The following is a 15,045-nucleotide window of genomic DNA, read 5'->3' on the forward strand; positions in this document are numbered from 1 at the left end:
CTCCTATGATGCTGCTTGGCCTACTGTGTTCATCCAGCCCTGCACCTTGTTGTCTCGGATTCACCAGCATCTGCAGTTCCTACTATCTCTGATACAGTTATCTGGTACTTCACCTATGGCCAGCAAAGTATTAAATATCTCCTCCAGGACCCCAGTAATCTCCTCCCTTGCTACCTGCACCAGCCTGGGATACATCGCATCAAGCCTTCGAGATTTATAGAGTCATAAAGCTATACAGAATGGAAACACTCTCTTCGGTCCAACTTGTCCATGCCAACTCGTCCCATTTGCCAGCATTTTCCCCATATCCATCTAAACCCTTCCTATTCATATATCCATCTGGATCCCTTTTAAATATTGTATTTTTACCAACTTCCACCACTTTCTCTGGTAGCTCATTCCATAAAAACACCATCCTCTGCTTGAAAAAGTTGCCCCCTAGGTCCCTTTTAAATCTTTGCCCTCTCACTTTAAACCTATGCCCTCTAGTTTGGACTTTGCTACCCCGAGGAAAAGACCTTGGCTATTTATCCTACCTATGCCCTTCATGATTTTATAAACTTCTATAAGGTTACCCCTCAGCCTCCAATGCTCCAAGGAAAATAGACCTAGCCTAGTCAGCCTCTCCGAAAACTCAAACCCTCCAGCCGTGGCAATATCCTTGTAAATCTTTTCTGAACCCTTTCAAGTTTCACAATATCCTTCCTTATACACTTTTCTGCCCACTTAAACATCTAAAACCTCCTCCTCATTAGCCCTATCTGTTCTAGAATCTCACCATCTGGATTGAAATCCCCAGCTGAGATGGCTGCACTCCGAAAGCATGTGTGATTTCAAATAAATCTGTTGGACTATAACCAGGTGTCGTGTGGCTTCTGACTTTGTCCTCTGAATACGGATAAAAAATATTTGTTAAAGCCCTCACCAACTTTTACTGGCTCTGCAAACAGGTTGCCCCTTTGGTTCCTGACAGGTTCCAATCTATCCTTGGTAATCCTCTTATTATTAACATACTTATAAAAAGCCTTGGGATTTTCCTCGATCCCATCTGCCAAAGACTTGGAAGAGTCAGCATGATTTGTTCAGGGAAAACTGTGGCTAAGCTTCTGGAGATTTTTTTTCAAAGAGGTAACAGAGGGTTGATTCAGGTAATGCAGTTGATGAGGTTGTAGACATGCTCGCCGAGCCAGTGGGTTTGGTTGCAAATGTTTTGTCACCCTGCTGGGTAACATTGTTAGTGCGCCTCTGGTGACGCATTGGTGTCCTGTCCCGCTTGTTATTTATATGCCTTGGTTTGTTGGGGTGTTTGGTATTACTTCCAGTTCTGTTTCTCAGTCATTTGTACACAGAGTCTAATTCAATGTGTTTGTTGATGGAGTTCTGGTTAGAATACCAGGATTCCAGGATTTCCCTGGCATGTCTCTGTTTGGCTTGTGCGATTATCGATGTGTTATCCCAGTCAAATTCATGTCCTTCTTTGTCCGTGTGTAGTGAGACAAGAGACACGACCAATTCTCACTTGTGTTGTAGTGAGACAAGAGACACGACCAATTCTCACTTGTCTCACTACACACGGACAAAGAGGGACATGAATTTGACTGTGACAACACGTCCATAATCACACAAATCAAACAGAGACACACGCCAGGGAATTCCTGGAGGTCTGCTATTCTAAACAGAACTCCATCAACAAACACATTGAATTAGACCCTGTGTACAAACCACTGAGAAACAGAACCGGAAGTGATGCCAACCACCCTAGCAAACTGAGATATATAAATAACAAATGGGACAGAACATCGACATTTCACCGGAGGCATACTGACGATGTTACCTGGCTAGGGTGACAAAATATTTGCAATCAAACCCACCAGCTCGGCAAGCATGTCCACAACCTCATCCACAACCCGAGCTACAAATCTTCTCAAAGCTTTAAATGCAGTTGATGTGATGCATATGGATATCAAGAAAGATTTTGATTCGGCGACACATGACAGACTTGTGAGGAATGTTATAGGTCATGGCATTATAGGGACAGCACCGATCTGGATACAAAATAGGCTGAGTGAAAGGAAAGATGGTTATGGTCCACAGATATTTTTCAGGCTGGAGGGCTTCACATGGGTTGGAATGGAGACTCTTGCTTTTTGATCTGGATCTTGCTGTGCAGAGACACATTTCAAAGACTGCAGGTGATAAGATCAGTGTGGAATTTTAAAATGGCAAGTTTGGTGGATTAGGCAGAAAGGTAGCAGATAAAGATCAATGCAGAGAAATGTGAGGTGATGCACTTTGGTTGGAAGAACAATTAAAGGCAATATAAAATAAGGTGTACAATTCTAAAGAGCTATGCAATTCTACAGCTATAAGGGGGTATGAAAAAAACATGGCAGATAGGATCAAGGAAAACTCCAAGGCTTTTTACAAATACGTGAGGAACAAGAGAATGACCAGAGAAAGGTTAGGGCCCAGCAAGGATTGTAAAGGGAATTTGTGCACGGAGCCTAAAGAGATAGGCGAGGTCCTTAATGAATACTTTTTTTTGGTATTCACAACTGAGAGGGACCTAGTTGTAGAGGAGGACAGTGTGAAACAGGCTGGTAGGCTAGAGGAGGTGGATGTTTGTAAGGAAGATGTACTAGGAATTTTGAGGAATTTGAAGATAGATAAATCCCCCGGGCTTGATGGGATTTATCCAAGGATTCTATGGGAAGTGAGGGAAAAGATTGCAGGGCCTTTGGCGTTGATCTTTTCGTCCTCACTGTCCGTGGGTGTAGTTCTGGAAGATTGGAGAGAGGCAAACGTCATTCCCTTGTTCAAAAAAGGGAATACGGATAACCCTGGAAATTACAGGCCAGTTAGTCTTACTTCGGTGGTGGGCAAATTATTGGAAAGGGCTCTGAGACCCCCATGGTAGGGTTATGCAGAAAGTAAGGAGGCATGCAATCGGGGGAAATCTGGCAGATTGGATTCAGAATTGGCTGACCCTTAGAAGACAAAGTGTGGTAGTGGATGGAAAATATTCAACCTGGTGCTCAGTTACGAGTGGTGTACCACAAGGATCAGTTCTGGGTCCTCTTTTATTTGTGATTTTTGTAAATGATTTGGATGTAGGAGTTGAAGGGTGGATTAGTAAGTTCGCGGACGATACAAAGGTGGGTCGAGTTGTGGATAGTGCGGAGGGCTGTTCTAGGTTACAAAGGGAAAATTCTATGTTGCAGTTCTCAGCCCAGCTCTGCATCCTATCAATTATGAGATAACAAGGTGTAGAGCTGGATGAACACAGTAGGCCAAGCAGCATCAGAGGAGCAGGAAAGCTGTCTCCTCTCCACCTATCTTCTCCTTTATCCATCTTCTATCCGCCTCCCCCTCTCTCCCTATTTATTTCAGAATCCCCTTCCCCTCCCCCATTTCTGACGTTTCGGGCCAGACCCTTCTTCAGAAATGGGAGAGGAGAAGGGGGTTCTGAAATAAATAGGGAGAGAGGGGGAGGCGGATAGAAGATAGATAAAGGAGAAGATAGGTGGAGAGGAGACAGCTTTCCTGCTCCTCTGATGCTGCTTGGCTTGCTGTGTTCATCCAGCTCTACACCTTGTTATCTCATAATTGATAGGATGCAGAGCTGGGCTGAGAAGTGGCAGATGGAGTTTAACCCTGAAAAGTGTGAGGTGATTCACTTTGGAAGGACAAACTTGAAAGAAGAATACAGGGTTAACAGAAAGATTCTTGGCAGTGTAGAGGAGCAGAGGGATCTTGGGGTTCATGTCTACAGTTTCCTGAAAGCTGCCACCCAGGCAGATAGAGTTGTTAAGAAGGCCTATGGTGTGTTAGCCTTCATTAATAGAGGGATTGAGTTGAAGAGCCGTGAAGTTACGCTCCAGCTATACAAAAACCTGGTTCGGCCACATCTGGAGTATTGTGTCCAGTTCTGTTTGCCTCATTACAAGAAAGATGTGGAAGCGTTGGAAAAGGTGCAGAGGAGATTTACCAGGATGTTGCCTGGAATGGAGGGAAGGTCTTACGAGGAAAGATTGAGAGAGCTAGGGCTTTTCTCTTGAGAGCGACGAAGGATGAGAGGTGACTTGACAGAGGTGTACAAAATGATCAGAAGTATAGATAGAGTGGACAGCCAGAGACTTTTTCCTTGGGTGGAAGTCGCCATTTCGAGGGGGCATAGTTTTAAAGTGAGTGGAGGTAGCTATAGGGGAGACGTCAGAGGTAGGTTCTCTACTCAGAGAGTGGTAGGGGGGTGGAATGCATTGCCAGAGAGGGTAGTGGAGTCGGCCTCATTAGGGACATTTAAGCTGTAATTAGATAGGCATATGGATGATAGTATAATATAGGGGTGGAGATTAGATAGACCTTAGGTTTAGGGTAAAAATTCGGCATAACATCATGGGCCAAAGAGCCTGTACTGTTCTATGTTCTATGTTCTAAAAAGGGTACAGGAGGGCCCTGGGGCATACGTGCATGATCATTGAAGGTGGCAGGATAGGTAGAACAAGCATTAAATAAAGAATATCATATCCCCAGAGATAATAAGAACTGCAGAATGCTGGAGTCAGAGATAACAAAGTGTGGAGCTTGAGGAACGCAGCAGGCCAGGCAGAATCAGAGGAGCAGGAAGGTTGAAGTTTCGGGTCGGGACCCTTCTTCATATCCCCAGGTTTATTAATAGGGGCATAGAGCTCAAGAAGAGATGTTGAACTTGCATAGGACACTTGTAAGACCTCAGCTGGAGTATTGCATACAGATATGGGTACTACATTTATAGGAAAGACGTGAATGCATTGGAGAGAGTGCAGGAGTGATTTACTAGAATCATTTCAGGATGAAGATAGATTGAAGAAGTTAGCACTGCTCTCCTGAGAGGGAAGAAGGCTGAGTGGAGATTTGATTGAGGCTTTTGAAATCATGAGGGGCCTAAACAGAGTACGTAAGAAGAAACTGTTTGCAATTATAAAAGGTTTGAGAAAAAGAAGGAAGAGTGATTTGAAAGAAAAGGTTTTTCAGGTAGCACGTAGTTGGTGTCTGGAATGCATTGCCTGGAAATATGGTGAAGGCAGGTTTAATGAGAAATTCAAGAGGGCATTGGATGGTAATTGAAGGAGAAACAATGTGCAGGGGTGTGCAGGAAAGGCAGGAGAATGGCATTAAGTCATCATGCCTGTTGGAGAGCCAGTCGAATGACCTCCTTCCTCTTGTAACATTTCTATGTTTGTGTGATTTTTGAAATCCTTCAGTCTCTCTGTCTCACACTGCCTGTCTATCCATTTGTCTATCTCTCTCCCTCTGACATTCTCTATCTATCTCTCTCTCTCTCTCTCTCTCTATCACGTGCACTGACCTACATTCTCTCTTCCCCTGTTTAGGTGACTCTCCACTTCTCTGTGGCTGAAGACTTGCCCAAAAGCCACATCAGCCTCGATCTTCGTGCTGAGCCGTACTCTCTCTGTGGGCTGCGAGTGGTCGATCACAGTGTGCTACTGCTGAAACCTGAGACAGAGCTTTCCCGAGGCAGTGTAAGATGCAGAGCGCAACTACACTCAGCTTTTGGCTGGGGCAGCAAATCCCTTGGCACTCTGAAGCCATCTGTCCCATCAGATTGCCCTACATTTCAGACATGAGCTGAAATAGTCAAGCGAGGCTCAATATTACCTTAATATAACCCTAATTTAACGCAAATACATTTCCTATAACTCATACATTACAGTTCACAGACAGTAATAAACCTCACAGTCACAACTACTTTACAAGTAATCACACCACCACCCCTCACCCAGACAGTACTTGTAGACAAAGAACAAGACTAGGCCATTCTGCCCATCAAGCTTGCTCTGCCATTCAGTAAAATCATGTACTGAACTGATTCTAACCTCAACTCCACATTCTTGCATATTCCTGAGAATCTTTCATCTCCTTGGTCATCAAGAATCTCTCTACTTCTACCTTAAAAATATTTAAAGATTTGACGTCCACTGCCTTTTGAGGAAGGGAATTCCAAAGATTTACAACCCTCTGAGAAAGAAGATATTTCTTTATCTCTGTTTTAAATGGGTGGCCCCTTATTTTAAACTCTGAACCCAAGATCTAGATTCTCCCACAAAGAAGCATCCTTTACACATACACCTGGTCAAGTCCCCTCAGGATCTTATATGCCCCAACTAAGTCACCTCTGACTCTTCTAAACTTGTGAAGATACAGGCCTAGCCTGTCTAGTCTTTCCTTATAAGGATATCCGCACATTCTAGCTATTAATCTCGTAAACGTCTGATTTGCATCCAACACATTAACTTCCTTGTGTAAGTACATTGACCAATTCAGTGCACAGTACTCCAGATGTGATCTCACCAATGTCATATACATTAAGGGAGAGAGGGGAAGAATGAGCCCAGCTATCTGATTCTGATTCCTGTCCAGTTATCCCTGGATAAGACAGTAACAGAAATTAATGGAGAAACACAGCAGCACTGGCAAAATCTGGGTAAGCCAGTGACTGCCTCAGCCTGATTTTGTGCTCCTGCTCCTGCTGAGGTTCTGGATAGTGTGGGCTACTTTGACTTGGGTTTCTATTGTGTGAAGAATTCCTTGGTTGAACTGCTGTCAAATGCCCTTTAGTGAGGCTGACAGCTCCTCTGACGTGCTTACTGATGAAAATGTGATCTTCAGATCTTCCTGCTGCTGATGTGCTCTTTTACACTTGCTCACCAGATCTACTCCTTGCTGCCAGTGCAGGATCTGCAGAATTACTCAAATGAGCTCAAAAGCCATGAACAACATTACTGCAAGCTCCAAAATCACCTGGCAGAGCCTGAACCCAATGAGCAAGCAATGGGAGACCTCGGACAACTTCTCAAGGTTGTTCCATTGGCCAGTAACCTCTCGCAAACTCCCATCACAAATCAAGACCCTTGCCTGGAGAAGGGGTAGTATGGAGAAGAGTGAGGGAAGGAGGGAGAGACAGACAGGGACTCGGAGTGAGAGAGAGTGAGACAGAGATAGCAACAGACAACAAAAACAGAAGTTGCTGGAAAATCTCAGCAGGTCTGGCAGCATCTGTGAAGAAAAGGAAATCAGAGTTAATATTTCAGGTCTGGTGACTCTTCCTCAGAACAGAGAGAGATAGGGAGAGTGAGAGACAGACAGCAGGAATGAGAGACAGAGCAACTAACTGACAAAGAGAGACAGAGGAAGAGAGAGAGACAACACGAAACAGATGGGTAGAGGTACAGATTGAGACAGAGAGACAGATGGACAGAAGCAAGAATGAGACAGAGACAGAGAGTGAGAGAGACAGAGAGTGAGATACATAGACAAGGAGAGACAGACAGGGAGAGTAAGAGACATACTGGAGGAATTAGAGACAGAGCAAGCGACAGACACAGAAACAGATGCACAGGCAGAGAAAGGACGCACAACAGGATGTTGCCTGGTATGGAGGGAAGGTCTTATGAGGAAAGGCTGAGGGTCTTGAGGCTGTTTTCGTTAGAGAGAAGAAGGTTAAGAGGTGACTTGATAGAGACATACAAGATGATCAGAGGATTAGATAGGGTGGACAGTGGGAGCCTTTTTCCTCGGATGGTGATGGCTAGCATGAGGGGACATAGCTTTAAATTGAGGGGTGATAGATATAGGACAGATGTCAGAGGTAGGTTCTTTACTCAGAGAGTAGTAAGGGCTTGGAATGCCCTGCCTCCAAAAATAGTAGACTCGCCCACTTTAAGGGCATTTAAATGGTCATTGGATAAACATATGGATGATAATGGAATAGTGTAGGTTAGATGGGCTTCAGATTGGTTTCACAGGTCGGCGCAACATCGAGGGCCGAAGGGCCTGTCCTGCGCTGTAATGTTCTATGTTCTATGTTCTACGTGAGAAGGACGGAGATGGATAGAGCTAGTGAGAGAGACAGAGTGAGTGAGAGAAAGCTGAGAGACTGACAGAGGGAGAGAAGGAGACTGAGACAGAGTGAGACACAGACAGAGACGCAGACAGAAAAAGAGGTAGAGAGTGAAATACAGACAGGGAGACAGAGAGTGAAACAGACAGGGAGAGAGGTACAAAGGGAGAGAGATAGGGAGAGGGACAGAGAGACAAAGACAAGGAGAGAGACAGAGAGAGAAAGAGAAACAGAGACAGAATCGAAAGGCAGAGACAGACAGTGAATGAGGCAGAGGCAGAGGAGAGACAGAGAAAAAACAATTGAGACTGAGACAGGAAAAGTGTTGAGGCACAGAAAGTGTGAAAGATACAGAAAGAGGTAGTGCAACACAAAGGTATGGAGACAGAGAGAGATGAATGGAGAAACAGCCAAAAAGGAGCTGGAGGAGGGAGGGGAAGAGTAATAAATGAAGACCTGAAGTGAGCAAAGTAGAGGATGGAGAGACAGATGAAAGGAGGATGGGAGGTGATTGAGGGACTGGCAGACGGAAGGATTGAAGGTGGAGCGGATGGAAGCCTGGAGGGTCATTTGGAGACCAAGAAGACTGGATGCAGGGAGATCATGGAATTGTAGTCAAATTGATGAGTTGATGAAGGAATGGAGGATTGGTCAATGCAGGAATATATAATTCACAGCATCTCTCCTCTCCCCTATCTCTCACTTTCTCTACCTGTCATTCTCTCTGTCTCCCCCAACTCTCACTTCACTGCTCCCCCTCTCTATCTCATTCCCTCTCTCCTTTCACTTCATTCTCCCTCTCTATTCTTCCGTTCTTCCTCTTCACGCTCTCATCTATCTCTCTCATTTATCTCTCTCCCACTTTCCCTCTTCCTCTTCCCGTTTCACTCCCTTTTACCCCTTCTCTCTCTCCTTCTCATCCTCTGTCACACTCGCTCTCCTGTGACATCAATGATTTTCTCTGATCTACCAACAGAATATGGGACTGCAAATTCTGACAGACACTGAATTTCACAAACCCATCAAGTGTTTGTTCGATGAGTCTTATGGTATTGTCGTGAATGGTATACCGTTTTTCAGTAAAGGTATGTTCACTGCACCCACCAAATATTATTCTGAACCTATGATAAATTCTCTGTACTCTGTGGCTGAAAAGATGGTGTGACGGGGAGAATTCCAGACTCACAGGGCACTGGGATCAGTTCTGGGGGGCAGTGGGACCTGTGCACACTGGACGGGTTCCACCTGGGCAGGACTGGGACTGATGTTGTTGGGGGAAATACTTGGCAGAGTGGTCGCGGAGGGTTTAAACTAGTGTGGCAGGGGAATGGGAATGACAGGGGTAGGTTAGTAGATGCAGAAATTGAGGGAGAGGTAGAAACCAAAGCAAACATTACTAAGAAAAAGAACAGGCAGGGAACACTGCAGAAAAGTGCAGGGGAGGTGGTCTGAAATGCATGAATTTCAATGAGAGAAGTATAATAGGCAAGGTAGATGAACTTAAGAGTTTTGGTTACTACGTGGAACTATGACATTATTGAAATTACAGAGACTTGGCTGAAAGAGGGATAGGACTGGCAGCTGAATATCCCAGGATTTAGATGCTTCAGGTATGATAGAAAGGGAAGTAAATGGGTGGGGGAGTTGCATTACTGGTAAAGAAATATCTTGGCTGTACTGAGGGATGATACATCAGAGGACTTGTGCAGCGAGGCATTATGGATAGAACTCAGGATTCCTATGAAAGGTGAAATCACAATGGTGGGGGTATACTGCAGGCCTCCTGGGAGATAGACGAAAGAATATGTAGACAGATTTTGGAAAGATGTAAAAATAGCAGTGTTGTTATGGGGGGTGATTTTAACTTCTGCTGTATTGACTGGGACTCACTATGTACTAGGGGCTTGGATGGGGCAGAATTTGTAAGGACCATTCAGGGGGATTCTTGACACAGTATGTAAACAGTCTAAACAGGGAAGGGGAAATACTGGACCTGGTTTTGGGAAATGAGTCCAGTCATGTGAGTGAAGTTTCAGTGGGGGAGCATTTCGGGTGTAGTGACCATAATACTGTGAGTTTTAAGATACTCATGGATAGGGATAACAGCAGTCCTCGGGTGAAGGTGTTAAATTGGGGTCAGGCAAACTATAGCGATATTAGGCAGGAAGTGGAGAATGTTAATTGGAGGTGGGTTTGAGGGTAAATCTACATCGGACACGTGGGAGTATTTCAAATGGCAGTTGATAAGAGTTCAGGTGCGGCACATTCCTGCGAGAATGAAGGATTGGTATGGTAAGTTACGTGAACCTTGGTTGACCTTGGTCAGAAAGAAAAAGGAAGCATACGTAAGGTCTAGGAGGATTCAAACGGATGAAGTGCTTGAAGTATATAAGGAAAGTAGGAAAGAATTTAAACAAGGAATTAGAAGGGCTAAAAGGGGTCATGAAGAGGAAGGGGAGGTCCTAAATGAATACTTTATGTTGGTATTCACCAAAGAGAAGGAATTGGTAGAGTGTCAGGTTCTCAGCCAAGTTGCTATGAAAAAGGAAGAGGTGTTGTGCATCTTAAAAAGTAATAAGGTAGATAAGTCCCTGAGTCCTGATGGAATCTATCCAAGCATATTGAGGGAGGCGAGAGAACAAATTGCTGGAGCATTGACAGACATCTTTGTATCCTCTTTGGCCACAGGTGAGGTCCCAGAGGACTGGAGAAGAGCCAATGTTGTCCCATTGTTTAAGAACGGTAGCAGGGATAATCCTGGAAATTACATACCCGTGAGTCTCATGTCACGGGTAGGGAGATTATTGGAGAGATTCTCAGGGACAAGATCTATATGCATTTAGAAGCAAATGGACTTATTAGCGATAGATAGCATGGTTTTGTGCGGGGGAAGTCATGGCTCATGAATTTGATCGAGTATTTTGAGGTCACGAAGATGATTAATGAGGGAAAAGTGGTTGATGTTGTCTACATGGACTTCAGTAAAGGTTTTGACAAGGTCCCTCAAGGCAGACTGGTACAAAAGATAAAGTCACATGGTATCGGGGTGAGCTGGTAAGATGAATACAGAGTCGACACAGTCTGGAGCTGGAGAAACACAGTAGGTCAGGCAACATCAGAGGAGCAGGGAAGTTGATGTTTCGGGTCAGGACCCTTCATCAGGACTGATGGATACAGAACTGACTTAGTCAAAGAGGGTAACAGAGGGTAATGGTGGAAGGATGCTTTTCAGAATGGACGGTTGCGACTAGTGGAGTTCCACACAGATCAGTGGTAGGTTCTCTGCTGTTTGTGGTCTATATACATGATCTGGAGGAAAATGCAGCTGGTCTAATTACGGACGATACAAAGATTGATGGAGTTGCGCATGGTGAGGAAGACTGTCAGAGCATACGGCAAGAAGTAGATCAGTTGGAGGCATGGGAAGACAAATGACAAATGGAGTTTAATCCGAACAAGTGTGAAGTGAAGCATTTTGGAAGGTCAGGTACAGTTGAAAATTATACAGTGAATGGCAGAAACTTTAGGAGTACTGATATGCAGGGATATCTGGTCCACAGATCATTGAAGGTGGTACCACAAGTAGATAAAGTAGTAAAAGAGGCTTATGGCATGCTTGCCTTCATTGGAAGGTCAGAACTCACACAACACCAGGTTATAGTCCAACAGGTTTATTTGAAAACAAGCATTTGGATCTCAGTCCTTCTTCAGGTGTTAATGAAGTGGTATCAAGACACAGAATTGAAAAGTAAAAGATCAAAGGGTCACACCACTGATGAGGATGAACTGAACAAGCCTAAAATGTTGTTAAATCTTCAATCAGTTAGAAGATTTTAATTGATTAATATGTATATGTAATTACCTGAATTCCTTTCAAGTCACTGTCCTGAGAGAACTAAAGGTTTTATCAGTGTAAAGAAGAGGTGACATTTTAGGTCAGATAATGCATGTTAGGTGTGAGGCCTTGTTTAGAATCTGTTTGTGTTTTGGTTTGGAGTCAGACTGGTTTTATTTCTAAAGTAGGAATTTGTAAAATGCCACATTGACTGACTGTCCCAAAATTGTGTGGTGTATTTTGACCAAAATAGAATGTATCTGTAAGTGCAAGTTCACCCCGTAGATTTGGGAAAGAGAGAGAGTGTGTGTGTATGTGTATGTGCATGCATGTGTGATGGAGAGACAGTGTATGTGTGTGTGTGTGTAAGAGGGTGTTGTGTGACATGAACCCAAGATCCAAGATCCAAGATCCAAGATCCCAGTTGAGGCTGTTCTATTGGGTACTGAACTTGGATATCGCCTCTGCTCGGCGACTCTGTGTTGTGGTGTATCCCGACGTCCACCTTGGAGGATGTTTCCCGGAAGATTGGAGGCTGAATGTCCCCGACTGCTGAAGCGTTGCCCCACTGGGAGGGAACATCCCTGTCTGGCGATTGTTGCACGATGTCCATTCATCTGTTGTCGTAGCGTCTGCATGGTTTTGCCAATAAACCATGCCTTAGGTTATCCTTGCCTGAAGGTAGGCAACATTGTCTATGTCACATGAGTATCTGCTGTGAACGTGGAGGATGGTGTTCCCATGTAGGATGGCAGTGTCCATGTCGAAGATCTGACATGACTTTCAGAGCTTACCATGACAGGGTTGGATAGTGTTGTGGTTCACGTAGTCCTGAAGGCTGGGTAGTTTGCTGCGAGCAATGTTCTGTCTAAGGTTTGGCAGTTGTTTGAAAGTGAGAAGTGAAGGCGTCGGGAAGATCTTGGTGAGGTGTTCATCGTCATCGATGATATGTTGAAGGCTGCAAAAAACATGGTGTAGTTTCTCTGCTCCCAGGAAGTACTGGACGATGAAGGGTTTCCCTATCGGACGTATTCCGTGTCTGTCTTCTGAGGAGGTCATTATGGTTTTTTGCTGTGGCAGTCAGAACTGGTAATCAATGAGTTGAGCATCGTATCCCATTCCTATGAAGGTGTCCTTCAACACCTTCAGGTGTCCAGCCCATTCCTCCTCATCTGAACAGATCATGTACATAGAACAAAGAACAAAGAAAATTACAGCACCGGAACAGGGCCTTCGGCCCTCCAAGCCCGCGCTGATTCAGATCCTCTATCTAAACCTGTCGCCTATTTTCCCAGGATCTGTATCCTTCTGCTCCCTGCCCATTCATGTATCTGTCTAGATACATCTTAACTGATGCTATTGTGCCCGCCTCTACCATCTCCGCTAGCAATGCATTCCAGGCGCCCACCACCCTCTGCGTAAAGAACTTTCCACGCATATCTCCCTTAAACTTTTCCCCTCTCACCTTTAAATCGTGACCCCTAGTAATTGAGTCCCCCACTCTGGGAAAAAGCTTCTTGCTATCCACCCTGTCGATACCTCTCATGATTTTGTAGACCTCAATCAGGTCCCCCCTCAACCTCCGTCTTTCTAATGTAAATAATCCTAATCTACTCAACCTCTATTCTTAGCTAGTGCCCTCCATACCAGGCAACATCCTGGTGAACCTCCTCTGCACCCTCTCCAAAGCATCCACATCCTTTTGGTAATGTGGCGACCAGAACTGTACGCAGGATTCCAAATGTGGTCGAACCAAAATCCTATACAACTGTAACATTCCTGCCAACTCTTGTACTAAATATCCTGTCCGATGAATGAAAGCATGCCGTATGCCTTCTTGACCAGTCTATCGACCTGCATTGCCACCTTCAGGGTACAATGGACCTGAACACCCAGATCTCTCTGTGCATCAATTTTCCCCAGGGCTTTTTTGCATATGGCTTGTCCGTAGGGAATGGCTGTTTTAATATGTTTAGGGTCAAAGCTAGAGAAGTGCAGCATCATGAGGTTATCCGTAGGCCTGCGGTAGATTGAGGTATTTAAGTGCCCGTCCCTGATGGGGATATGTGTGTCCAAGAGTGGGATTGATTCTTACGAGCATTCCTGACGGTGGGATGGAACTTGTTGGTATCGCTATGTAGTTGTTTCAGTGATTCCTTGCCATGAGCCCAAAGGAAGAAAATGTCATCAATGTATCTGGTGTACAGCATTTGTCAGAGGTTCTGTGCAGCAAAGAAGTCTTGTTCGAACTTGTGCATAAAAACGTTGGTGTACTGGGGAGCACATGTGTTTGGATGAAGAACTGGTTGTGAAGACATTGTTGTTGAGGATGAAGCGGATGGGATGGCGTCTGGAAATTGGCAGTTAGTGGTATTGAGTGCTGAGGCTGTTGCAGCCATGCTGTTGTTGTGGGGAATGCTGGTGTGGAGTACCGAAACATTCATTGTGATGAGGAATGTTCCTGGTTCAACTGGTCTGTGGGTGCCAAGTTTCTGTAAGTGTAGTGACAGTAGCTGGGGCTTCCCTGTACAATGGGTTTCAAGATGCCCTTGACATTTCTGGAGAGGTTCCCTCACACAGGGTCCTGTCAGTTGTATTGGCTTTGTGTATCTTTGGAAGACAGTAGAAGTCCCCTACGTGAAAAGTATAGAACATAGAACAGAACAGCACAGTACAGACCCTTCGGCCCACGATATTGTGCTGAACTTTTACCCTAAACCTAAGGTCTATCTAACCTCCAACCCTACCTTATACTATCATCCATATGCCTATCTAATTGCCGCTTAAATGCCCCTAATCCACTACCCTCTCTGGCAATGCATTCCACCCCCCTACCACTCTCTGAGTAAAGAACCTATCTCTGACGTCTCCCCTATATCTACCTCCACTCACTTTAAAACTGTGCCCCCTCATAATAGCTACCTACACCCTAGGAAAAAATCTCTGGCTGTGTACTTTATCTATACCTCTGATCATTTTGTACACCTCTATCAAGTCACCTCTCATCCTTCGTCGTTCTAAAGAGAAAAGCCCTAGCTCTCTCAATCTTTCCTCGTAAGACCCTCCCTCCATTCCAGGCAACATCCTGGTAAATCTCCTCTGCATCTTTTCAAACACTTTTACATCTTTCCCGTAATGAGGCGACCAGAACTGGACACAATAGTCCAGATGTGGCCGAACCAGGCTTTTGTATAGCTGGAGCATAACTTCACGGCTCTTCAACTTAATCCCTCTATTAATGAAGGCTAACACACCATACGCCTTCTTAACAACTCTATTCACCTGGGTGGCAGCTCTCAGGGGACTGTGG

At 44.8% G+C, this 15,045-nt stretch overlaps 1 protein-coding gene across 1 annotated transcript in view; it reads left to right on the forward strand.

The window, feature by feature from the left end:
- The window catches only part of LOC109922073 (alpha-2-macroglobulin-like), a 105,705-nt gene that overhangs the window by 41,447 nt on the left and 49,213 nt on the right, over window positions 1–15,045 (forward strand). Inside the window, 3 exon segments of the mRNA XM_048620558.1 lie at window positions 5,373–5,522; window positions 6,712–6,858; window positions 8,877–8,985. Coding sequence (XP_048476515.1) covers window positions 5,373–5,522; window positions 6,712–6,858; window positions 8,877–8,985 — 406 coding nt within the window.

This window comes from Rhincodon typus, chromosome 47 (genome assembly GCF_021869965.1).
Source record: "Rhincodon typus isolate 14 chromosome 47, sRhiTyp1.1, whole genome shotgun sequence".
Lineage (NCBI taxonomy): Eukaryota > Metazoa > Chordata > Chondrichthyes > Orectolobiformes > Rhincodontidae > Rhincodon > Rhincodon typus.